The 27,700-nt window shown below is 39.5% G+C and overlaps 2 protein-coding genes across 2 annotated transcripts in view; both read right to left on the bottom strand.

The window, feature by feature from the left end:
- LOC121736769 overlaps window positions 1-27,700 on the bottom strand; it is a 66,444-nt gene that overhangs the window by 36,514 nt on the left and 2,230 nt on the right. Inside the window, exons 5-14 of the mRNA XM_042128152.1 lie at window positions 27,306-27,470; window positions 26,668-26,818; window positions 23,063-23,189; window positions 22,256-22,502; window positions 16,773-16,905; window positions 12,781-12,846; window positions 12,254-12,354; window positions 11,637-11,764; window positions 3,495-3,750; window positions 3,086-3,268 (exon numbers count right to left, since the gene is read on the bottom strand). Coding sequence (XP_041984086.1) covers window positions 3,086-3,268; window positions 3,495-3,750; window positions 11,637-11,764; window positions 12,254-12,354; window positions 12,781-12,846; window positions 16,773-16,905; window positions 22,256-22,502; window positions 23,063-23,189; window positions 26,668-26,818; window positions 27,306-27,470 — 1,557 coding nt within the window. The remainder of the gene's footprint in view (window positions 1-3,085; window positions 3,269-3,494; window positions 3,751-11,636; window positions 11,765-12,253; window positions 12,355-12,780; window positions 12,847-16,772; window positions 16,906-22,255; window positions 22,503-23,062; window positions 23,190-26,667; window positions 26,819-27,305; window positions 27,471-27,700) is intronic.
- LOC121736800 (trypsin-like) lies at window positions 16,706-24,235 on the bottom strand. The gene is made up of 6 exons (XM_042128190.1): window positions 24,138-24,235; window positions 23,720-23,793; window positions 22,997-23,124; window positions 22,256-22,502; window positions 21,811-21,993; window positions 16,706-16,905 (listed from the first exon to the last, which is right to left on the bottom strand). The coding sequence occupies exons 1-6, from the start codon at window positions 24,202-24,204 to the stop codon at window positions 16,765-16,767; spliced, it is 840 nt and encodes a 279-aa protein (XP_041984124.1). The 5' UTR covers window positions 24,205-24,235; the 3' UTR covers window positions 16,706-16,764.

The raw sequence follows: 27,700 nt of genomic DNA, 5'->3' as shown, positions 1-27,700 counted from the left end.
CGTAAATAATAATAATACTCCCCACACCGGTTTCGGTGACGGTGGCCGGTTTCATTGAAACCAGGCCAGGTACGCAGGAGTAATTTTATAGTGCCCAAGTGTGTGCGCAGTATACAAGAGCACTCTCTATTCCTTTACTCTCATAACCCAGTGGGACGGAAGACCGACACGACTGGCGAGAGATCAGGCGCAGGACCGACTTTTTACATGCCCATCCGACGCATGGATCATCTTACTTGTCAGACAATCAGGTGATCAGCCTGCATTGTCCTAACCAAACTTGGAAATAACATGTTTCCAACGCGGGATTCGAACCCACGACCTCCGGAGTCGAGAGCGACGCTCTAACCACTAGACCACGGAGGCGTTAATACCTTCTATGAGTCCCTGGGACTCACATATTTTAAAAGTATTTTTAATGAAATAAAACAAATTTCATCAACATTTTGTTCAGTAATCTTCTAAAGTACTTAGTCAATTATAATAATAAATAACAAAACCAAACTTCTGAGATCATCTTGAAAATTAAAGAAAAGGATAGTTACTTTTTAAGGTTTCTCTAAACAGCAAATATTCTAAAAATGAGCATTGTCCAAAATAAATCACATGTACTTTTTATATTTTTTTTCGTTAAAATTTCGTTTAAGAATATAAATTAAATAATTTTGCAATTCATTGGCTAGTTTTTTCTCAATAAGTTTTTAAAGTTTCGCTGTGACGTCATCATCGGCGGCCAATAATTGACCTCTGCAGTATGTTTTTTTTTCCTTTCAATCTTATTTATAATGGCTGGTTCGTCAAATGCAAGTTCTTATTATATGAAAACTGATACGAGAAGCTTATCTAAAGTTCGAAACTTAATGTTAGTCGAATTTATTGCTAATTGAAGGTCAAACAAAGGTTAAACATATTTGTTCAAAAATATAAGTAACTAATGGGTATTTTTTTCGTTTATACTCGTATACAGAAAAACGATCACTGACCTTATTCCTCTAAATGTTTTTGCAATGAGCAAAATAAAAAAAAATGGACAATCCCCATTAAAAAGAACTTAACGTTTTTAAACCAATAAAGGTACACAAAATAAAATAAAATAAACTTTAATGTATGCTTCTATACAAAGAAAAAAAAACGTGCAGTGGGTTCCTACCACAATCTAAAAGATACGTCGGCATATCTTTTAGAGCAAGTAAAACATATCGGCTTCAGACATTTTGTGCACAAATGAGCAGTTTTTGATCTCTTTTTGTAGTGGCATAAACAGTAATACTTTCCCCCCTAGCTAACTCGTTTCAGGGTGGCGCACATCTTCAGGAATTCTTTCTCATTCTTTCGTCCAAATCTTCTTGAAGCCAGGCTTCCAGAATGGAATCTGCTCCGTCTTCACTTAGATTGATAAAGTCATGTTTTTTAGAGCCATTTTACAATTGTACAACATAAAAAAAAGCATAAATAATTTTTATACGTGGGAGAGCCATGTTTCGGCACGAATGGGCCGGCTCGACCGGAGAAATACCACGTTCTCACAGAAAACCAGCGTGAAACAGCGCTAGCGCTGTGTTTCGCTGAGTGAGTGAGTTTACCGGAGGCCTAATCCCCAACCCTATTCCCTTTCCTACCCTCCCCTATTCCCTTCCCATCCCTGCCCTCCCCTATTACCCTAGTCCCTCTTAAAAGGCCGGCAACGTACCTGCAGCTCTTCTGATGCTCCGAGTGTCCATAGGCGACGGAAGTTGCTTACCATCAGGTGACCCGTTTGCTCGTTTGCCCCCGTATTTCATAATTTTTTTTTACATTATAATAACAGTGAAAAATCAACATTTCAAAACTTTAATGTATAAAAATAATCATAACGTAATTCACTAGTATGAGTCCCTGGGACTCGCTCGGCGTAATAACTCACCAAATATGGTATGTACGCACTCATCCTCCACCATGTCGCCCGCGTCACTACATGAAGGTACTGAGACGTGGGGGAAACTAGCTGCTAAGACTTTTGAATTACGATTTATGGCCATTTAAAATTTTGATGGGAATCCTTGGGACTCAGGAAGTGAATTAAGGTTTAATATTATAGTTTACAATTATTATTTTTGGATGATAACAAAAGAAAATATTAAATAAGAACATATTATATTTATTTCTTATTAAGCATTACACTTTTATCCCGGTAGTTGAAGTGATCCAGTCCTTAGCCATAACCACGTTAGAGAATATTAATAATGGTTCGCAATGAAACGACCACGACACCACTCCCACCAGCTTGTTATTAGCCACCACTGGAGACCCGGAGTCACCCTGAAATATTTTTCAATTGATTGCATAAATAATTATATTAAAGATCCTACTTTTTTACGAAAGAAGTATGTTTTGTCATGGTAGGAAGCTCCAACAACGCTAAGCGAAGCTTGCAGCGAATCTTAAGGCCCTCCCCTTACGGAGATGCCGCAATTTCCCGTTTTTAGAGTCTTATTAACTCATAATTTGAAAGATACAAAATTATAATAAAAATACAGCAATAATCTTCAGCATATGAACATTCCTTTCACTGTTATTAATTTCCTATTTTTGTTTATTACACTGAATATGATATCAGCTTCCGAAGCAATAACAATTTATTTAAATTCAAGCATACATTCAGTAGCTCCCTACAAATTACGTTTATTTGAAACACACGCCAATAGATGGACAATTTCACTAACTACATATTCACCGTTTGAATTTTTTTAGGCCAATTTGGTAAAATAAGTAAAAAAATTGGATTTTGGTGTGATCTCGACAACGCGGCAAATGTATGGTCAAGGTCGTTTGCTCAGGGGATGGCCTTAAGCCTGCCAGATAAGTTATATAATGCTCCACTTTCATTTCATCTGGATCGTTTCTGGACTTAATGTGTATTAATCCATAATTTGGTAATTTTTAAAGAGCAGAAATACTTGTTATGGGAAAAAACCTCACGCTACGATTGTCCTTGTCCGACGGCTATCATCCATAATTCATACTAGCACAGCACACGAACATATTATGAGACCCTGACATGACTATTAACTAGGGGCACATAATATGCTCGACTCAGGTAACTCACAAAGCAAGCGGAACCATTTTTGCTTTCTGCACAAACCATCCGTGGCGTAATTGTATTGGGTTCGCCGTATTTCGATTCGTAGAAAGGAATTGCGCGCGTCGCGCAGTCGTTGTGTTCGAGCACCGTCATCTCCACCATGCTAAGCAGGCCCGACATATAACTGTCATCAACCGTTATATTGAACTGGAAAGATATGGGGCATTAGATTGTGGCACGAACGGAGCAGTCGGTTGCTCATCTGACAGTAAATCTTTCAGGTACTTAGGAAAACAAACTTTTACCGTAAATTAAGAACGACGAATTTTAAAAAAGAAACAAGCTTTATAGATATGGCAACCGTGATGAAGAAGACTCAGTTAAGTAATAAGTATTAGGTTCAATGAAGATATCGTGCTATAGTCCCGCTTACCTTATAGGTCGACCCGCCCCATCCACTTATAGACACGAGTTGTCCCGGATTTATATCTTCCAGCCCTCCGAGGGCGATGGGCCTCGTGTAGTCTGTATCGGGCACGGACTCCTCCAGTTCGAGTAAAAGCATATCGTAGTCAAAGTAATGTTCCTTCGATTCGTCAGACCAGTTAGGATGGTACACATGTCTTTTCACGGCGTATTCGTCAGTAGATTCTTGAAACTCCGATCCGGCGTGTATGGAGAATTCTTCACTGAAATATTTTTGTGAAAATTGTGCTTACAACGGATATGATGGTGTGGACAAAACGAAGAGCATTTCAACTTAAAGATCCTCAAAAATCATCATTTTTTACCGATTTAAAAAAAGGGAGTTATCAATTCGACCAAAGACTTCTATTTAAACTGATGTAGACATGCCATACGCACCAAATTTTCCGCCATTCCGATAGAGCTAATTCACACCGTTGCAGTCAGTCTTCACTGGCGCGCTGTACGCGACGGTCGTATGCGAGTGTGTACGGTTAGCAAATAAGTTTTTAAAACAAACTTAGTTTTATTTTCAGATACTAAATGTAATCAAAGGGCAAAATGCTATCTTGTGTTATAAGATTTTGTAAAAAATATACAAATAAATCTTCAGGGACTACCTAGAGTGCAAATCAACGCGGTATTCTGCAGATTTTCTGGGTGAGTCAGTTAAAGTGCAAAAAATTGATTCTATTCTTACATTACTAGATAATCTGCAGAATATCTAGGTAATCTGCACACTACTGACCATGCATACGGTAAATTGCATAAAACAGGTTCTTGTTTGAATAAATCATATTATTTAGTTATAGGGATTATTGAATATAATTTTTAGGACATTAACACATGAATAAAATATTAAAATTTAAGTAACTAAAATATTACTGCACTGATAAAATATAACAGATCAAATCAACTAGAAAAAAAACAATAATAAACAATTAAAAACAGTCTAATGTTAGCCATACACGCAACGGTCTACCTGTGCAGGTGTGCCTGCGCAAGTAAATCGGAATGTGTGTGGGAATAGACCTGTGCAGTTGCTTGGACCTGCGCATTCGATCGGCGCAAAATCGAGAATCAATTCTTTCGAGTGACACCTGCGCAGGCATACCTGCAGGTGACCTCTCCGGTAGACCGTAGCGTGTGTGGTAGCCATAAGGTGCTAACATGCTTAAGTCAAAAAATTTTAGGACATAAACAAAGGAAAAGTGTAGCCTAGAATGTGAAAGAGTTCTGTTCTAGTTCTGGGTTTTTAATGTGTTTTATTGGTAGAATATTAACCATTGGATATTTATTATCATGCACAAGTGTAGGCCAGTGATACAACTTCCAGAAACGTGCCTTTTGTGTTCCCTCCTAAACTCCATCGAAAGTTTTAATAAAGCGTCTCTAGCATTTTACTGAATCGACCGACTTGAGTCCTTGACTGCATTGACTTTTACTTTGACTTTGACTAGACTTTGGACTTTACCAAATAGAAAATCGATGCTAAACATTATTACAAGAACATAGTTTTCCCGCCACTTATATTTTGACACTGGCCATGGTTATATAGCCGAAGCGCCATAATAAGAAAAAAATAAACAAAGGATAAAATATTCAATATTAACTTCAATGTTAAAATAAAATAAATAATAAAAAATAAAAAATGTTTTATTTCTGAGTAGATTTTAAGAAAATACTTTCAGAATGTTAATATTAGCTACGGTGCCTACCACCGGTTCGGGAACTATCCCGGCGAGAAGAACCGGCGTAAGAAACTCGCACTTGTTGTTGTTAATGTTTCTCCACAGCTGATAAAATATAACAGACCAAATCGTCAAACATAGGAACAGAGGGGTGCAGTCCCAGCGAAGGAGCGTAAGAAAAGTGTTTAGTTCATTGTCTTCCGCAATTCAACGATGTACCATTCGTTACTATGCAAAGTGACTAGGTAAAGTACAAAAATTAGCTTTTTTGGTTTAAATTTCAGACTTTACCGGATGGTATCAGGAAATCTGCAGATTACCTAGCTAATTTGAACATTAACGTATTCCGCATTCTAACGGTAACATATTATATAATATACAATGCATTCGACCACCCTCTCGCTTCACACTGACCTCACCCGTGCACGCCCTTTGCAGGTACTATTAAATACCAGTTGTAGTTTAAGTTTAATTAATATTATTATTAAAAACATTATATTTAATAACGAAATTTTTTTCTTAATTTGTAATAGACTTTTTTTGCAGTCAGTACTTTGTTGCAGGTCGTTTGTTTACGATCATTCAGGGAGTTTAACGTTTGCGTTCGGTATTATAAGTTATAACCGAATACCATAGACGATCCTTGTCACTCTTGTTACAAAATAATGTTGGCATCTCGCCCTTGACTACTATCAGTTTAAATAGAAGTTTTCGAATTCGACCCGTATGTAATATTTCCAGGATTTACCAGTTTTCGTATAATATGTTGGCTGTTGGACGTTGGTCTATCCAGTCCGATTTAAGTGATCCTTTTTTTGTAGCACTAGGACTCTAGTTTTTGTTCAACTTATGGAATACTTATTGCAAGTTTAATCCAATAGGTTCAGTAGTTTTTGAGATAGGGAATTTTAATTCTTGACTGCGAACAATTTTGAAGTCGGTTTTATCTTTTTAAAATACTATTATTTTATTATTTTACTTACTCGCAATGGGCAACGGTGAGTACCCAATTGCTTGCGATGAGTGTTCCTCCACAGTACCAGCCGTACAACACGGTGTACGGTGCCTGGGCGATGGATATGAAGTGTCCGCCCCAGATCCTCCAACCGAACTGAATCAAATCCGACGTATCACGATATCAGACTAGGTAAAACTCGAGCTTTGTGAGGGCTTGCGTCGTTTTTCTGTATGGTATTAATCTTTAAGGTAGTTTTTATTTTATTTTAATAGTAACCAAACCTTGACTGACCGATGATATAACACATCTATGGGCGTGATAGTTTTTCCGTTAAGTGTACCACAAAAGTGCTCAGATTGTCGGATATACTAGGGCACGTGCTTCGCTCGCCCTGATAAGCCTTACGTCTACGAATAATAAATAGTTTTTATTATTCGCAGCCATTATGTATATTATGTATTATGATAAATCTACAGAATGATAATAATATTATCTTTATGCCTTTTTCATAAATGGTGGGTAGAGCAGACGGGACTTGATAGCTCACATATTTTCTTTGTTTTGAGTCTATTTTCTGTCAAGCACAAAGACATTTTTTTAAATAATTAACCGGATAGAAAGCAACTACTGCCGCCAAAGGACATTCGCAACATCAGAAGAATTACAGGTGCGTTGCCAGCCATTTAAGAGGGAATACGCTGTCTTGAAGGTTTTGCAGTATTTTCGGACCAATGTCCGAAAATACTGCTGGCGACAGTTCGTTCCAGAGTTGTACCGTGCGGGGCAGAAAAAAAGACTGCGAATCATCAAGGTGATGAGGGTGGTATATTTTTGCTTGGAACAATAGCGAACGATGCAGGAGGTATGATTTCGAACAATTCCTCAAAGCACTTCCCGTGACACAACCGATAAAAGATGCAGAGCGAAGCCAGATCAAGGCGTAATGCCTAAAGACGAGAACAGTACTCAATTTGAGGACGATCCGGTTTAGTTATAAGATTAGACTGAAATACTGCCTAGCTCTGTTAAGAACACCAAGCTTCTTCCGGGCTAATTTGGCCTTCCCCCCTAGACGACAACGGAACTGGACTTCGCTCGTAATGTTTACGCCAAATATTTAGGCTGCAACTGGGGAAGATTGTCAAAAGGCTGCCCTCAAAACGAGGATATACGACCATTGGTGACATTTGGTGGTGAACGCGCAAACTTGTCTTGGTGGGGTTGAATTGAACTAAGTCAAGTTTACCCCATTCAGTACGTTTCAGTTTTCAATGGCATGCCGAAAAGTATTCGGAGAGCCGGTATATAATATGGCATCACCTGTATTATTATCCGTATAGCAATAAATGCTGTTGTGTACCTCTAAGCGGTCGCGCGACGTCGATTCGTGACTTGTGACTCACTTGAGTAACTTCTCTAGGAGGCCCATATGACGGAAGTTTTCTCAGAAGCGCTTTTTGCCAAAACAAATCAAAGGCCTTCGCGATGTCCAAACTAACAGCTGACTCTGACTCTCTTATACTATAACTATCCTGTTTATCCCTTAGTAATCTCTGAGCGAGGGAGAGATTCATGCACTCTCGACTCCCACAGAACTTACATCATTTGTAGCGTTTGATTCTCCCGAAGTCAGAGCTTCGTGATAGTACTGCAACTGGTAGCCGCTGTTGACAGATGATCCGTCCGAACTGTTGGGCATCACTAGAATAATTATTATTATAATGCATTTCACATTTTATTTTTAGTAATAGTAGGCAGAATAACATCTTTGAAAGTAAAATATAATCTTTTTATTTCATTATGAGAAAAAAACAGTTTACTCATCTTTTATAAATTTTTTTTATGAAATAAAGGGGCAAACGAGCAAACGGGTCACCTGATGGAAAGCAACTTCCGTCGCCCACGGACACTCGCAGCATCAGAAGAGCTGCAAGTGCGTTGCCGGCCTTTTAAGAGGGAATAGGGTAATAGGGGAGTGTGGGAATGGGAAGGGAATAGGGGAGGGTAGGGAAGGGAATAGGGTAGGGGATTGGGCCTCCGGTAAACTCACTCACTCGGCGAACCACAGCGCAAGCGCTGTTTCACGCTGGTTTTCTGTGAGAACGTGAACGTATATTATAGAAAAAGGAATTGCTCGTGAATGCTTACCATCATTGAGGGCCAAAACATGATGTAAACAACACAAGTATAGTAACGCTAAAATGACCATCATAATATTATGATTTACTTACCAAACTGGTGTTTAAAGTTATCGCTTTTATACTAAAAAAATATGACGGGTGTGAAATTGTTTACAGACGTCCGCGAAGCAATATCAGTGTGAAATTATTTTCTTATTTTACTCGGTTTGCTATTTCTGAAGACGCCGCATGTAGTCGCAAGGTCGTCAATGTTGCAAAACATGTCATTCATTTTTTCTGAAAATGTTTTTCATCAGCTGATTTTGATTTTAATGTTTGAAAATATTTTGAAACTATTTTATTTTCTAAAAAAATACGTGTATTTGTTTCTGGACTTCTGGACAATCGTATTTTCTGTTATAATGCTCTATCCACAAGTTTGTCGCTCGTGGTAAACATCTTCCACCCAAGAAGCAACATGAAACTTCTGAATTTCTTTGTTATTCAAAGAAAGCTTAATATATCTGGTGTAAATGTACGATTTTTCTATGGCGGGTGTTCTCACCGGGCAAGTTTCCGAGCCAGTAGTAGACAATATCATACAGTAGGACTATTATAAAAGTGTAAGTTTGTAAACAAAATTAAAAATATATTTTATTTTTATTTTCTATGCAATAAATCATGACAGAATCAAATTTATTATGGGAAATAGAACACGGGACACCACTTTTGTTAACATAATTACAATACAGTTTCATTAATAATATTTTAGCGTTATATAAGACAAGAAAGAATAAAAACAACAAAATATGTAAAGTTAGTGCTCAACATTGGTGCGACGCTTTATTTTTACACATGAATGTTTTACTTTCAACACTTCAAGTCGTATAATTAGCCCCCACTGTATGAACTATCCAATCCGTTAACGGCCCCAAGTTAGTGAACACCAGCAGGGGCTCGCAGTGGATCCCCCACGACGCCACACCCACCAGCATGTTGTTGGCCACCACCGGACCGCCATAGTCACCCTAGAAAATTCTCATTTTTAGGGTTCCGTACCCAAAGGGTAAAAACGATAGACGGACAACGAAGTTTTAGTACTTAATAGGGTCCGCCCTATTAAGTACTAAGACTTCGTTGTCTGTCTGTCTGTCCTTTTGTCTGTCACCAGGCTGTATCTCAAGAACTAGATTTATGAAATTTTCACAGATTATGTATATCTGTTGCCGCCTACGGTTGCCGCTATAACAACAAATACTAAAAACAAAATAAAATAAATTTTTAAGAGGGGCTCCCTTACAACGAACGTGATTTTTTTTTGCCTTTTTTGCTCGTTATCAATAATGGCAACAGGTAGGCACTTAAAATTTTCACAAAGTTGTATGTGTACTTTAATAGTAAATAATAATATTAAAATAAAATAAAATTTTAAGGGGGGCTCCCATACAAAAAACCTAATTTTTGGCTTATTTTTGCTCTATAACAGTGCGGAACAATTCTTTTTTTTTATGAAATAAGGGGGCAAACGAGCAAACGGGTCACCTGATGGAAAGCAACTTCCGTCGCCTATGGACACTCACAGCATCAGAAGAGCTGCAGGTGTGTTGCCGGCCTTTTAAGAGAGAATAGGGCTATAGTGTAGGGTTAGAGGGTCGGGCCTCTGGTAAACTCACTCGTGCCGAAGCATGGCTCTCCCACGTATAAGTATATCTCTTATGGATATATCCCACAATAACATCTTTTTTTGTCATTTAATTATAAATAATAATAATAAATACTATACAATATGTCTATAATACATAAATACTATATGTATATTTAATAACGTTACTAAATGGATTGAGATTCTTGAAGATAATGCTCTTTCAAGCGTTTCTTAAACATACTGATGGTAGAGCCATCACGAACAGTGTGGGGAAGCGAGTTCCGAGATTCTTGAAGATAATGCTCTTTCAAGCGTTTCTTGAACACACTGATGGTAGAGCTATCACGAACAGTGTGGGGAAGCGAGTTCCGAGATTCTTGAAGATAATGCTCTTTCAAGCGTTTTTTGAACACACTGATGGTAGAGCTATCACGAACAGTGTGGGGAAGCAATAATTTAAAATTCATTCCAGCACACGAACACAATATGGGTATCATAGTGAACTGCAGGGATGGACGTGGTGCTCATCTTAAGCTACTTACGAAACAAGGGGCACCTTCGGTGCTCTCGGCGCATTCCATCCGTGGAGTGATCGTTTTGTTTTCGCCGAACTTTAATGCATACATGGGAAGAGCTCGCTCGGCGCAATCTGTGTGGTTAAGATATGTCATCCGCACCTGACGCAGTCTATCCGACATCAAACTTTTACTTTTCGTTAAGTTGAACTAAAAAAATACAAACTCGTATTCAATTCTTCGTGGCGCATGCATGACACAGCGTAGTCAAAAGTAATCATGATAACAGATATTTACAACAAAATGAAAAACTACCAGTATTGAACTAGGGAATAAACAAGCGATGGCAGTCGTAGTCAGGACACTCAATAAAGAACTGCATGTAATATAAAAGACGTAACACAGCCATCACTGAACCCTACTTACCACATACGTGTCATGGCCCCATCCATTTACAAACAAGGTCTCTCCTACACGTCCTCCTTCAATTTGGATGGGCCTCGCTGTATCCGACACGGGCACAAAAGGGTGTATCCGCAGCAGCAGAACATCGTAGTCATAATCGTGAACCTTCGATCCTGACCATTTCGGATGGTATACATGTAAATTGATGGGATATTCTTTGGTCTGCTCTCTTATGTCTGACCCAGCGTGTATGAAATACTCTTCACTGAAATTTTGAAAACAGATGTGCTTTAGTAAAGAAATGGTGGACTCCATACTATCACATTTACGATTGAGCCTCCATATTATGGAGAAAACAACTGATTGCTACATTTAGTTGATAACTGAAAGATCAACAGAGTTAACTCCAGAGCAAGCTAGCTCTTTCGTTTATCCGGTGCCTCTACAGTCTACCTTGTGTAAATTCCTGGTCGCTTAGCTTGTGTAAGGCTCAATCCATATGCGTTCACGCGAACGTGTGGTTTGGCCGCTCCACCGCGAGATCACAAGTGATCGTATATTTAACTATATATTTAAAATAATCGTTACATACAACTTACAATAACAACAGAGACAAGTGGAGACCCCTATCCCGTAAAGCAAATTTTAGTGGTCACGTCCATCAGCCGTGAGGGTACGACGAGAAAGAATCATAGGTACTTTAATAGAAAATTTATCTCGCGATATAGCGGCCAAACCAAGTTTGAGTGCACGCGTACAAATAGAGGGTAACTTACTCGCAATGGGCAGCGGTAATCACCCAGCGGGATTTGATGAGCGCACCTCCACAAAACCAGCCATAAAGCACAGTGTAGGGCGCCTCCTCGATGGATATGTAGTTTCCACGCCAGATCCTCCAATCGAACTGAATCGAATCCGAGAAATCTCAAATAAGACTCATATTTATTGAATTCCAATACTCTATTCTATCTGCCCTAGTGTTAATTAGGGTTAAGGAAGTTGATATGAATGAGCCACATAGTATTCATTGTATTGATTTCTCAAAGTGAGATAGAGCACAATATTATAATAATTATAACTAGTTAGCACATATTTATTTATGTAGTATCGAGTATTTGATGTTGTATAAAGGAGTGAGCACACTGAGACGGGCCGTGCCGGGGCTCATCGCAAAAATCCGCCTCCATACAATTTGTATGGAAGCGGATGCGCGTATCGCACACTGAGTCGGGGCGCAGCGGATTTCCGCTTCCATACAAATTGTATGGAGGCGGATTTTTGCGATGAGCCCCGGCACGGCCCGTCTCAGTGTGCTCACTCCTTAAATCACTTATCCCTGTGGGAGTCAAGAGTGTGATAAAATCATGCTCTTGGCTTTCACAGAACAACTTACATTACTTGCAGCATTTGATTCTCCGGAAGTCAGAGCTTCGTGGTAGTACTGGTAATCGCGGGATCCGCTGCCAGATGATCCGTCCGAACTGTTGGACATCACTAGAATTAAAGTGAACATCACATTTTAGTTTTAATAATACTGTACACAATGACATCTTCGAAACAAAATAATTTATTATTTCAATATGAGAAACCGACATTTTATTCAGTTTTTTAATGAAACAGAGGATCGATCGTACATGATTATTGATATTACCATAGTAAAAAGAGGGGAAGTAAGTTATCTTCATACAAAGGCACCGCGCGCGGCTTGTATGTGTGCGCCATAGTATCAAATATCAATGAATCGCCACGTACCGCACACAACAAAATCTCGGCGGTACCCACGAAGCTAAACTGACCGAGATTTTGTTGTGTGCCGTACGTGGCGACGCATTGATACTATGGCGCACACATACAAGCCGCGCGCGGTGCCTTTGGGTGAAGATAACTTACTTCCCCTCCTTTTACTATGATATTACTTACCTACATCTAGAGTCAAAACATGATGTAAATAACCTAAGTATAGCAACGCTAACATGACCATCGTGTATTATTTACATTAGAACCTTAGTAAACTTCTGTTTATATTATCGTTTTTATACAAAAAAATCATTAAAAGGCGTAAAATTGCTTACGGGCGTCTGCGAAACAATATCAGTGTGAAATATTAAGTTCCTTACATAATATTTCACGGTTGTGCCCCCGCCAAGTCTTAGTAAAGGCACGGTCATACCCTACTTTTCGCGGAGCAGTAATTCATGGCTAAATAACCCTTCATAATGTCTTCGATGTTGACTGCTAGACTATTTTAGTTGACCAAGAGCTAGAAAAATTACTGGCTTAACCACCAACTAACATGAAAATTTAGTAAATATAAATATAACATCTGATAAAATGATGAAAACTATTATATAACTATAACTTATAACATAAAATGTTTTTTTAAACAACAAAATAAGTTGAACAGAACTTGGCTTCAAATTGGCATTTTCCAATGAAATAATTATAATAGTTTGGCCTTTTCTTCACATTAAATGTTTTTGGTTTAATTGATTAAAGACAAAATATTACATAATTGTATTTAGTTTGCAGTTTCTGAAGACGTCGCATGTGGTCGTAAGGTCTACGGGGTCACAAGTCACAACATCTGTTCATTCATTAATTTGTCATCTAAGATTAAGGTTTTAATGTTTGGCTAATTTTATATATATATATATATATATATATATATATATATATATATATATATATATATATATATATACATATTAATAAAATTGGAGTGTCTGTTTGTAATATTAAAATAACCGTTTTTTACAACATGCATTTGAATATTTAGACGGTACTTACACCAAAATAACAATGTCTGTCTGTTTGTTCCGGCTAATCTCCGAAATGGCCGGACCGATTTTGACGGGACTTTTATTGGCAGATAGCTGATCTAATAAGGAGTAACTTAGGCTACTTTTTAACCAACGTCCAAAAAGGAGGAGGATATTTTTTTACTTTTTTATTTTTTACCTATGTATTTTACATTTTGTTGACGCGGACGAAGTCGCGGGTAACAGCTAGTATATATATAGTGGAAAAAGGTGTATTGGGGTTTCCCTGAATCTCCAAAAAGCATTCGATACAGTTTCATCAACTGGGCATTTTCAAAAAAACGTGTACCCTTGCAAAAATATGTCTATATTTTTTAAGGTCATTTATTTACCTTTAATTGAGTGTCATATACAAGGAAAAATATTGAACTAATGGAATAAGTTAAAAAGAACGCCGAAAACGTTATATTATTCTGATATTATTGAAACAAAATCGAATTTTCGACGAAACAGATTCCGTTGTGCGATTAAATGTAAAATATAATTTAATACAAAAAAATACAGCAATAAATGGATTTCTTCGTTTATTTAATCTAGTGAAATGCATATTTAATTGTTTATTAAAAAAAATATAGATAATTTCAAGGATCAACAAGAGTAGCAATTATTTTTAATCCATAGTGTGACTATGTGACCAACTTTTACATATTTAAAGTACTTAATATTTAACATATTTAAAGAAGTTTTTATAACACAAAAATCTTTTATTTAAACATTTTTATTGTTGCACTACTTATAAAAGTAAAAAAATCTTTGATTTCATAGATTTAACTTCATTAATTAGAGGGACGAACATCTCATAATCATAAAGATGTGTTCACATGTCTACGATTTCCTAAGTTATTATTAGACATCGGATTATATGCACGAACAAAGTGCCGAAATATGCATGCAAATATGCACTAGAAGTGGTCGAAATATGCACAAAATATGCACAATCAAAAGTCTCTTAATATTAAAATTTATTATTTTTTTGAAGACTTTTCCGGTAGTGACATTAATAAAAGCACCAATTTTTATAATTTCATAAAATTCAGGATTTTTAATTTCTTGAAATAAAGACTTTTTAGTTTTTATTTATTTATTATACGTCAATAATAATTGTCTACCAACATTTTCCGATTGCCATCTTAATGCCCATGGAAGTTAAACTACCGAAATATGCAAAATTGCCAAAATATGCACTATCGCCTAAAAAGTGTCATTATATGCATTTGCATATGCAAGTATGCAGATGCATATAATCGGATATCTAGTTATTATAAATCTAAAAATATCAATGATTTTCAACTTTACTGATAGAAAAGTAGTGGAAATAAAATCAAAATTATTTAAAAAATAAAACTTTTAGGTACTTAAATTTTAAATATTTGTTATTGTTAAGTAAAGGCGACGCATTGATAATTTGGCTGTAGCGATATCGATTTTTTAATGACTAAAGCTAAGAAATTAAAGTTCATTCTCAGTATTTATCATGTCTTTGTCTTTGATTTACCCATAGCATAACACGATTGGTCAACTTTTATAACACAGAATAATCAATCAAAATAGACCTGTGTAAAAAATGGGTTCCTATTTTTCCAACAGAGGAGAGTGATTTAGGGCTTCCAAAAATGTACATGGATTGGTTCAAGCATACACTTTAATTTGCCCATAGCTTATATGAAATGTATTTATGGTTTTTAAATTAAGCGACAAAACTATTTTGTCGCTTACGCCCTTTCCATTTTTTGCTGTTCCATTGCTTGTTTTCTGTGAGAGGCCGGGCCGGCCTTTCATAGAAAACTAGCAATCTAAAACATATCCAAAACGGTTTTTTACTTTAACGCGGCGTCACATAAAAAATATATTTGTACGTTAATCGTACCAGTTTAAAAATCTCCAATTTTCTTAATAAAATCTGTGAATAAAAAAATAATTTATTTAAAATGTGAACTAAGCCTTATGCTTTCCGCCTGTTGTGACTTGTCCGTTCCATTACCTATATGTGACCATACGAAAAGTCACAAATCGGAAGTCACGTAATATTACTTTCTTTTACTTTTAAAGTGTTTGTAAATAACCGATAATAGTTATCACAATTTCATTTTTTATACTAAATACTAAGCTAATTTTGCAACGTGTCAACAGTAAAAACAGTTGGAGAAAGTATAATAATGCTTACAAAATATGGTCACTTATCTGAACAAATAAACCGTTCCTGAAGAACCGTCCAAAACATGATATTTTAACAAACTGTTAACACTAACAGACGTTGGTAAAATTGGGCCTAAGTATTTAGGAATCTAACATATGTTTTTTATGTAACTTACTTTAAGAAAAAAAATAGTTATTAAAGATTTTGTTGCAACTTCCGGGAAGGGGACAGGTGAATTTAATAGTTTTCGGTACTTAAAAACCCTTATAAATCTGATACTAAATAAAATTTTATACAAACGTGAATGTATTTTAATTAAAGAAAACTTGCTTTTGCTCCTACATTAAAATTACAAAATGTTAGTATGTAATTTTTTACAAATAATCTGTAGCGAAGTCAAGGGACAAGGTAAAAACCAGGGGTACACATTTTTTTGAAAATACCCAACTACACTTATAACCAGATTGGAAAATCTTGGAATAAAGGGCGCAGTCTTGAAATGGTTAAGGATTATACCTATTCAAACGACTTCAGAGTGTAAGAGTGGGTGAGGTGGAAAGCTGTAAGTTTCCTTGCATATTTGGAGTTCTACAGGAAAGTACTTTTGGACCAACACTGCTTCTAGTCTATATTAATAACAAATTCAACATGGTGCTTGGGAATGTTGAACTCCGAAATATGTTTGCTGACGACTCAGTTCTACTTGTACATTTCTATGCCTACAGCAGTACTTTTTTCTAAAAGTACTGCTGTAGGCTGAACCTTAATTAATAATAGTGTTAGATTTCCTTACTCTTAAGACACATACACACACATATATACACACGCATATTTATAATTTTTATCATTTTAATGTTATAACATGAGAAAAGGATAAAGAAACATGATCTTGCTCAACATGGGTGTATTTTTTTTAATTTTCCACATTAATAATCTACTTTTTTGGTGCTAGTTACTCTTCATAGTTGTATCTATCCATTCAGTGAAAGGTATCAGGTTGATGAACACCAGCAAGGGCTCGCAGTGAATCCCCCACGACGCCACCCCCACCAGTTTGTTGTTGGCTACCACTGGACCGCCGTAGTCACCCTGGAATAAAGCTCAAATTTTACATAGAAACATGACGATTTACTGTAGTTGCTTGATCGATCGATCGAATCATCTACATGGGTGCTTAATTATATGGTCCAACTAACTATCTACTATGCAAATTAAAACGCCCAGAGAAGCTATACTATGGGTAGGAAGATAGTGAGGTTCAAAGTTCACCACACGTCGCGCGTCACACATATTGTATCGTCTCAATTTTCATCGCTATCGTTTTGTTTATGTTTTGTCTCTATTGTGCTAATATGTATCGTCCCTTTCTAGTCTGTAAAATTTTGTATATATAGCCGTAAGTTTCATGAATAAAACACTTCTTCTGATCCTACAGTCGAGTTATCATTTACTCCTGTACCAAAACCACAACATTGGTGACCCCGTACTGAAAAAAGAACAAATAAGCAGAAACTATGGCCGAGGAAGCATCGAAAATCAGAAGCGAAGAAGAAACTCTGGCAGCCGGACCATCGAGAAATACTGAAGAAAATCAACCTTGTCACGAACTCTCCGCCGTATCCGTACAGTCAAGACTCCTACCATTTTGGCGCGAAATTCCACGAGCATGGTTTATACAATTCGAAGCCCTCGTCGAACCTCTCAAGACATCGGACGACATGAAGTTCCGCTACGTTCTTCAACAGCTGCAAAACACAGATCTCCAGCATCTCACTGACATCCTCTACAACCCGCCTAAGAAAGACAAATACGCAACGATCAAGAACCGCCTGCTCACCGTCTACGAGAAATCAGAAGTCCAAAATTTCCAGAAGCTCATCAGCGGCCTAGAACTCGGCGACCAGAAGCCTACACAGCTGCTCCGAAGGATGCGAGAATTAGCAGGCGGCATGATCACTGAAGATGGTCTAAAAATAGAATGGCTCAATCATTTGCCGCCTTACATACGTTGCGTGCTCTCCGTAAACAATGAATCATCACTAGACACACTCGCAGCGATGGCCGATAAAATGATGGAGTATTCCGGCGACAACAACACTATTGCAGCAGTCTCGTCGTCGTCTGCACCGTCAACCAGCAGAGAAAATAGCGTCATAGAAATGATGTCCAAGAAAATCGAAGAGCTTACAGTTCAAGTGGCCGAACTACATACTCACTCATCGCGGCCGCACTATCGCCGTCCCTTGCACACGCGCGCGCGGTACTCTCGCTCCCGGTCAAAGTCCGCGCGCCGAAGGCCTGTAACGAGAGACGAATCGACATGGGAATGTAAATATCACTTCCGATTTGGCGATAAAGCTAAGAGATGCGAATCGCCATGCTGCAGAAGGAATAAAACGTCGGAAAACTAAAATCGACACCGACTGTGGCGGATGTCGGTGTCCCCAAGACGACAAATCGCCTTTGTGTCCGCGATCGCAACACTAACCAATGTTTCCTCGTGGACACGGGCGCGGATATCTCCGTGTTAGCCGCCACTATTAAAAACAAGAAAAAGGAAGAGGGTCCGTACACACTGTACGCCGCAAACAGCACGAAAATAAAGACATACGGCGAGAAAACTATCACACTGAACCTGGGGCTACGAAGATCTTTCACATGGACATTCATCATCGCCGACGTCAAGACATCGATATTAGGAGCCGATTTTCTTCGCCACTATCAACTGCTAGTCGATTTACATAAGAACAAACTGATCGACAGCGTCACAGAATTATCAGTGAAGACTATAGAAATCGCAAGTTCCGTCGACAGTATTCGCCTGTTGAAATCCGAGCAGGCATACCACGACATACTGAAGCAGTATCCGGACATTCTTCATCCTTTTTCACTCAAGAAGCCCGTCAAACACGACGTCGTCCACCACATAGAAACTACTGGACCGCCGCTCTCCGCCCGTCCCCGCCCGCTTCCGCCCGACAAATACAAAGCCGCCAAAGAAGAATTTAAGCGAATGATGGAAATGGGCATCTGTAAACCTTCAAATAGTCCCTGGGCGAGCCCGATGCATATAGTCCAGAAAAAAGACGGCGGATTACGAGTGTGCGGCGACTACAGAAGACTGAATACTGTAACGAAAGCCGATCGCTACCCGATACCTCGGATTCAAGACTTCACCTACTCGCTACATAACAAGAAGATATTTACGAAGCTCGATTTAAAAATGGCCTACTATTGCATACCTCTTGCGAGCCCAGAAGACGCACAGAAAACTGCGATAATAACCCCGTTTGGTCTGTACGAATTCACAAGTATGCCATTCGGGTTACGAAACTCGAGTCAAACGTTTCAAAGATTTATGCACGAGGTACTCAGGAATATCGAAGATTGCTTCTGTTTTGTGGACGATATCTTACTGTACTCAGAAAACGAAGAGCAACATAAGAAGCTACTACACGATGTACTACGACGCCTTAACGACTACGGCGTAACGCTGAACATTGAAAAATGTCAGTTCGGCGTTAACAAAATCGACTTTTTGGGCTACGAAGTATCCGAGGCCGGCATAAAACCGACGGAAGAACGAACATCTGCAATTTCGAGTTATCCAAAACCAAAAACGGTAATCGAACTACGACGCTTTCTAGGCATGATCAACTACTACCGTGATTGCCTACCACAACAAGCGAATCTTCAACACGAACTCAACAAATATCTGCACAACGGGAAGAAAAATGACAAGACATCAATAGACTGGACGCCCGCCGCCGAAGAGAGTTTTGAAAAATGCCGCCAAAGCATTTTACAAGCTACAACACTCAGTCATCCGATACCCAGCTGCCCGCTCGCTATCATGACCGATGCCTCCGACCATAGTATCGGCGCCGTACTACAACAACGTGCGAACAACATTTGGAGACCACTGGCCTATTTTTCAAAAGCAATGAGCGCTACGCAACAACGGTACAGTGTATATGATCGCGAATTATTAGCGATATACACTGCCGTAAGACATTTTAGAAGATTAATAGAGGGCTGCGAAGTAACAGTATACACGGATCACAAGCCTCTTGTGTACGCGCTTACAAAGAGTGCGAGCAGTAGCGACACACCGCGAAGAGAGAGACAGACGCATTTCATAAGTCAGTTCTGTTCGGCGATAAAATACATACAAGGAGAAGAGAACAAAGTCGCCGACGCATTATCGAGAATCGAAGAAATAATTTGCCCCTCTACGATCGACTTCAATAAACTTTCCATCGACCAGAGCAGCGACAAACAATTACAGAAGCTAAGACGCCAGGAAAACTTAAAATTCGGCGAAATAAGTCTGCCGGGACTCGAACGACAGATAACATGCGAATTATCTACTTCGACGCCTCGCCCGTTCCTGCCGCAAGTGTATCGCTACGCCGTATTTAAGTCACAACACGACTTAAGTCATCCCAGCGTACGAGCAACGAGAAGATTAATTCAATCAAAATATTTTTGGCCGTCGATGAATAAAGAAGTCACAGAATGGGCGAGAACATGCATCAGCTGTCAGCGCGCTAAGGTTCAGCGACACGTCGTCACGCCGCTACAGCGTTTACCGCAGTCGCAGCGTTTTGAAAATATACACATCGACATAGTGGGCCCGCTGCGCTTATCTCGAGACTACAGATACTGCGTCACGATGACAGATCGATGTACGAAATGGTTGGAAGCAATACCAGTACAAGAAATCACAGCCGAAGTCGTAGCCAAGGCATTCTACGACAACTGGATCGCTCGTTTTGGTGTTCCCTTGCGTATCACTACAGACCAAGGACGCCAGTTCGAGTCGTCGCTATTCAGAACTCTACTACAGAAGTTTGGAATAACAAGAATACGAACTACGGCCTTTCATCCACAATCGAACGGTCAAATAGAGAGGTGGCACCGCACTATGAAGACAGCACTAGTGGCCCGCGGAGCATCGACGCAGTGGACAGACGAGTTGCCGACTGTACTTCTCGGCCTCCGCACGGCGCTCCGCGAAGACACAAAAGTGAGCCCTGCGCTTATGACATACGGAACTACGCTACGAGTGCCATCCGATTTCTTCGTACCGTCAACATCAAAAATCGAAGATGCAGAGTTTGTACGAAAACTAACTGAAACGATGGCCACGTTAAAACCGCAACAACGCTCCTGTGAAAAAAGATCTACATTCATTCACAAAGATCTATATACATGCAGCCATGTTTTCGTACGAAACGACACCGTACGAGCCCCGCTGACACCACCGTACGACGGACCTTACGAAGTATTGAAGCGCAACGAAAAATATTTCAAGATACAATTGCCGCTTCGAACTACAGTCGTATCGCTCGATCGACTAAAACCGGCGTATCTCCTTAACCAAGAAGCATGTGAATCGGAAAATACATCAAGTACGCCGTCGCCGCCGCAGCCGTCGCAGCCATCGCAGTCGACGCAGCCGCAAGTTCGAGTCACAAGGTCCGGCCGCATTAGCAAACCTACGGTGCGTTTCACTTGAAGGGGGGTAATGTGGTGACATACTATGGGTAGGAAGATAGTGAGGTTCAAAGTTCACCACACGTCGCGCGTCACACATATTGTATCGTCTCAATTTTCATCGCTATCGTTTTGTTTATGTTTTGTCTCTATTGTGCTAATATGTATCGTCCCTTTCTAGTCTGTAAAATTTTGTATATATAGCCGTAAGTTTCATGAATAAAACACTTCTTCTGATCCTACAGTCGAGTTATCATTTACTCCTGTATCTAAGTCGCAACAAGCTTATTATAGGTGAACCTGGCAGATAAAATATCCTTTCATTTAATTTGACTTTAATATTTTTCAATACTTCTTCCCCGCCCTGATTCTATTCCAATCCATAATTCTATTATCCTACGGCAATCATTCAAAATTCATACTAGCACACGAACACATGTATCCGTCAGTTGACTGCAGCAGGGATGCATAATATGTTCGCTTCGGGTTACTCACGAAACAAGGACCCCCTTCGGTGCCTTCGGCGCATTCCATACGTGGAGTGATTGTTTTTTTTTCACCGAACTTTTCCGCATAAAAGGGAACAGCACGAGCCGCGCAATCAGTGTGCTCGAGCAACGACATCCGCACCTGGCGCAGTTTGTCCGACATATAACTTTTTCCTTTCGTAATGTTGAACTGCAATAATGCAAATTCGTGTTTAGTTATTTGTGCAACCGACTGCAGTTTCGTTCTTACATGTAAACTTTTAATAATATTTTAAATATGTATTGTATTATTATTTTTTTAAATAACTATTTAAAAAAAAAGATTATTTTATTTTAGTTAAACTTTTAGGTAATTAAAATAACAAACATTACCAAAAAAATTAAAAACAAGCAGTACTAAACTAGGGAATAAACGTTTGAGCGATGGCAGACGTACTCAGGAGACTACTTACCACATACGTGTCATGGCCCCATCCACTTACAAACACGACTTCTCCCGTACGAAGATCCTTCTCTTCTCCGAGATTGATGGGCTTTGAAAAATCCTGATTAAACACAGGTCGGTCAAGCGTAAGTATCAGAAGATCGTAGTCATAATCCTCCGAACCCGACCAGTTTGGGTGGTATATATGCCTCTTGATGGGGTATTCCTGGTTGACCTCTCTCAATTGTGACCCGGCGTATACAAAATATTCTTTACTGAAATTTTTTCCACATCATTATTCTATTAAAATCCGAGATCATCATAAAAATAAAGTATTCATTAGAAAATTTCAAGTAAAATCATTTCAAGTTAGCTATTAACCGAAATAACGATAGAGTTACTTCAAAGCAAGCAATCGGGTGAACAAGAAAGCTATTTCGATCTTCTCCAGTCTCCCTTGTGAAGTCCTGGCCATTTAGCCAAAACCTTTTCTCTGTCGCTTATTCGTAGAGGCCAGGCCCCTTAGCCAAGACCTTTTCTTCTTTACCTTCGCTTCGTTATAGAATCGCCGATAAAAATGTATGGAATTGAGATAAGCATTCGTTAATTTGACGTTGACGCTCGACTCGTCCAATATCAATTCCATATTATATATTGATCGGCGATTCTATAACGAAGCGAAGGCAAAGAAGAAAAGGTCTTGGCACTAGATCCATTTTCTGTGGTCTTGGCTAAGGGGCCTGGTCACTTATCTTAATATCTAACTCACTCGCAATGGGCAGCGGTAATCACAAAGCGAAGCCCGATGATTGTGCCTCCACACAGCCAACCGTACAGCACAGTGTAGGGCGCCTCCTCGATGGGTATGGGGTAACCGCGCCAGATCCTCCAATCGAACTGAATCAATCCGACAAATTTTATCTTCAACGACAACAGTTTTGTATCTAGGGAGGTCTCAATATCTGTAATAATACTAGAATTTTTTACAACTCAATATCCTATTCTATCTTCTCTAGTCTTCATCTCTATAATATACCTATAATGTGTCCCAACATCAGTGTCCAATTCTTTGATGTTATAAAATATGGCATTTTTTATCGACGAATTGGCTCTTTTTTTTTCTCTCTCTCACGGTTGTAAAATGGCAGCTATTTTATTATTTACTAAATATAAAAAGGTCTCAATTGATAGCTAAACACGTAGACTACAATCACGCAGACAATGTTTTAAGTTCTTTTAATTTCCGTGGAATAAAATATAGAATAACAAAAGTTAAAGGGAAAAAGTAAGCTACTTATTGATTTTCCTACTGTCTCTGTAAATGCAATAAAAATGGTCTTAACTACTGGTGTTAGGACACATTGTATACATGTTACCGAGTGGTTTTCATTCTGCTTTATTTGGTGAGGTTGACATGAATAATCCAGACATGATGATCTTACTGAAAGCACATCCATGAAGAAATCATTTTCTTCCCTTTAGAAAGACTTACATCAGCAGCATTTGATTCTCCAGGTGACAGGAGGTCCGGTTTGACAGGTGATCCGTGCAAACTGTTAGTTACGACTATAATCAAAATTAGCTTATAATAAGTGTGAACAGAATAATATCTTAGAAATTATACAACAGTTTACAGTAATCATATGACCAACAAAAAAAAAAGATTCACAATCATGATGGGTTTATAAACGATAATAACATCATCGTGCGAACAAATACCGTTTGTAATTTTAATTTTAAGATAATAATTTAGTACATTTACATGTACATAGTACTTAATACATAAATAAATAAACCAATCCATGAATAAAAACAGAAAAAGGATACATAAAAAGATAGGAAAGACGAATTGAGAAAGCATCTCTTTTTAGAGTAGAGTAAAAAAGAGGATTGTGCATAAATATACTTACCGTCATGTTGAGCACAAGTAAAATGATAAAAACAACAAAAATATAGTAACGTCAACACGACCAACATAATATTTTTCAATTTGTCATATTTTTAAACTCATGTCAAGCGTATCGCTTTTATACTACAAAACATCATCACAGGCGTAAAATTGTTTACAGACGTCCACAATAATATCAGCGTGAAATTTTACTGCATTTGATTTGCATCTTACTATTTTTGAAGAGTTCGTACGTGTCGGTTTCCATGAAGAAATTGTCTTTACAATTATTGGTACTGTACCATCCGGCGTTGTACAAGGCGCAGTTTTGGGTCCCCTTTTACCATTGTTTATATTGACCACATCTTTAGAGCACGTTACGTGGATGACATGAAATTATAGAGTTTTTAAAAAGTGATTTATATAAAAGATGTAAGAATTGTGATGTGTGAGTGTAAGTTTTTGAACTCATTATAATATATCCAATAAAATACGGGCAGTATTTTATTGGATTTAACTCGGTAAGTAATTCCCTTTGTTCATTTTTAACAGTAAGGAATTGTAGGTAGGTAAAATATTGTATCGTCGGTACTTGCGATCAGCTGGTCATAAATAGTGTTATTGTTGTTGTTAACTTTGAAAACAAGACATAATGTCTAGTCATAATAACATGCCGCCAGATAAAAATACCAACCCATTTGAAAGAAGGGACGGCATACCTCGGTCCCCGCCAACTTCATCCGGTAAACGTTTGCTGTCCCAACTATCGCCTTCATCCGTGTCACCAGTCGAAAAACGTCACCAACCCATAAGAGACGAACCGCAGTCCCCGGTAATTTCATTATTAGACACTAGTAGCGCAGTCGATGATTCACGATGGGTCACCTGATGGAAAGCAACTTCCGTCGCCCATGGACACTCGCAGCATCAGAAGAGCTGCAGGTTATAGGGGAGGGTATGGATGGGAAGGGAAGGGAATAAGGGACGGTACGGAAGGGTAGGGTAGGGGATTGGGCCTCCGGTAAACTCACTCACCCGGCGAAACACAGCGCAAGCGCTGTTTCACGCCGGTTTTCTGTCAGAACGTGGTATTTCTCCGGTCGAGCCGGCTCATTCGTGCCGAAGCATGGCTCTCCCACGTATTAATTTTTTTTAATTACTGCGAGTTAGTCCGCGAAGCGTCCTCGTACTTGGGAAAAATTAACGAATTCGCTAACGACACTGTCTCGAGGCGCAATAACTTTGCCAATAAATCCGATATGAACTTAACACAAAAACTGACAACCATAGTTTCTCTTCTTGCCATTAAAAACTCGTCACTTGAAACCAAAGTCGCGAATTTGGAGCGAGATTTACTATCCGTTAAACTTAATCAGGTCGTGAAACCGGCCCCCACGGTGCCTCCGGTCTCTTATTCCGAGGCCCTCAAACTGAAACTCGTGAAATCGGTTCCCCCCGTCGAGACACGTAAACCACTCCCGTGTGTTATACCCCACGCAGGAAAAATCGGCGGAATTAAAATCGGCAACTGAGACCAAGCAGGCTTTGATGAAGGCCATAAACCCGGCCGATGGTTTTCAATTTCACGGCGTTAAGAAAACAGCTAATTCGGGCGTGCTTCTGCGCCTCACGAGCGAGTCGCAAGTTAAAAAATTAAAGTCAGTCGAGGCGCTAAAATCTGCCGGCTTCCGTCTCGAGACACCCAAGGGGCGTAGCCCGCGCATCCTCATCAAAGATGCATCATCCAGCACCTTCTTTATAATTTTTTCCCTAATATTCTTGAACGACTATCCAAACATTGGATGGATATTGATCACTGCGTTTCTCAATTCCTGACCGGTCATGGAAATTTTAAGGCCAAGCTCTACGGATATAATCTGGTAGCATCACCCATGTGCGAGTGCTCGATCGAAGACAACATGTTTGAACAAACAGCTCATCATGTTCTCTGGGAGTGCAGTCTCTGGCAGGACGGAAGAACTACAATGCTAAACAACCTACTCTGCACATCTGGTGTCGCATACTACGGTGATCTCGTGACTGAGACTCAAACAATCGAATGAGAATGCCGTGTCATGCTCTAACAACATCACTTCTCGTTTGTTAGAGCAGGACGCGGCATTCTTGTATGATTGTTTTGAGTCTCAAAACGGTTTCGTGGTACGCTACGGCTCCTGAATCGCATCGGCATCGCGACTGAATGAGCGCCACGTGTGCTAGTCCTAGGAAGCTAGGGGCACACAATTGCTGCAGCTGGTGACCGCTTTGCGACGGTATCGATGCAAACGAGCGATAGTAGCGCATTTGCATCGCTACAAGCCGTATGCTAGGGTCCTTATGTGTATTATTTGGAGGTTTCCAACCTCCCAATCTTTCTAGAAGGAATGTGCAATAAATACAATAAAACAATAAACATAAAATCGTCATTTTTGCATTTCACGACAGGAAGGAATACAAAACCAATAAACATAATTTTGAAAATCATAATATTAATGTATCAGTCGGTGGTAGCATTGGTGACTATTTCAACTTGGCTGATGTTCTCTATGTCTACAGGGGCAGGTGCGTGATGGCCCGTATCCAGTCCCTGGCGAGCGGTATGTTGGTGTAGACGCCGGGGTGTCGCGGCGCCGCGCAGCCGACTCCGAAAGACACCAGCCCCACCAGCCGGCTGTTCACCACCACGGGACCACCAGAGTCTCCCTGCAGCAGATCATAGAATTACAGCCGCACTCTGCGACATTTAATGTTGATTAAACTTCAATTTAATGAAGACTTTGATATAGGTATTGTGGCGGTACCCACAATTCGCCTAACATTCCTGCATCGCGCTATCGAAGTTTCGGAGAACGGCAACATATATACAACGTCTGAAATGACGTCAGTGGGCTTCGGCCTGACCGAGCATGCTATCTCTCTCGGTCGGAAGATCTTCCTTTTCGGCCGCCACTAACAACGTTAAAGTATGATTTGCCTCCTGAAAAATTTGATTTGCCTCCCGCCCCCCTGGCCCAGAACCTGGGTAATTTGCCCCGCCCCCCCCTGGCACCAGAACCTGGGTAGTTTTCCCCCCCCCCCTGGCCCAGTACCTGGGTACGCCCATGTAAACGATATTGCAAAGCCTTTGTAATAGCTGAAACTGACACGCGATCACGCACACACATGCACAAAACTACGCTATTTCGCGTACCTGGCAGGAGTCCTTGGTGCCGTTGACATATCCGGCACAGAACATGCGCGGCGTGATGGTGTTGTACTTGTCCGGCATGGTCCGGCACACGACGTCCGGCATCACCGGAACTTGCACCTGGCGTAGCTGCTCCTGCATACTGCTGCGCTCCGGGTTCGACATCGACTGACGATTAATAGACATTTTTAGAGACCGAGCGCTCAGTATGGATTTTAAGGGTTTCCTTTAATTTGGGGTAAGTTAAAGGAACCGAAAATTCATCCATCCTCAAGATATAAAGATAGCAGAGTTTCAAAAGATTGCAACATTACTTAAATAGTAAGTCAATGGAAAATCCAAAAATCCATCCATCCTCAAGACAGGAACATAGCAGAGTTTCAAAGGACAGCAACCAT

The sequence above is a fragment of the Aricia agestis genome, chromosome 19 (genome assembly GCF_905147365.1).
Source record: "Aricia agestis chromosome 19, ilAriAges1.1, whole genome shotgun sequence".
In the NCBI taxonomy this organism is placed as follows: Eukaryota; Metazoa; Arthropoda; class Insecta; order Lepidoptera; family Lycaenidae; genus Aricia; species Aricia agestis.
This window is presented reverse-complemented; position numbering and strand designations above follow the sequence as displayed.

Excerpts from the sequence above, each read along its gene's own strand:
- LOC121736800 (XM_042128190.1), bottom strand. The coding sequence starts at position 24,204 with ATGTTGGTCGTGTTGACGTTACTATATTTTTGTTGTTTTTATCATTTT. Across the intron at positions 23,125-23,719 it reads GAGAATCAAATGCTGCTGAT|TTCGATTGGAGGATCTGGCG; the intron begins GTAAGTCTTTCT and ends GGATTGATTCAG. Across the intron at positions 21,994-22,255 it reads GGGGCCATGACACGTATGTG|TTCAACATTACGAAAGGAAA; the intron begins GTAAGTAGTCTC and ends GCATTATTGCAG.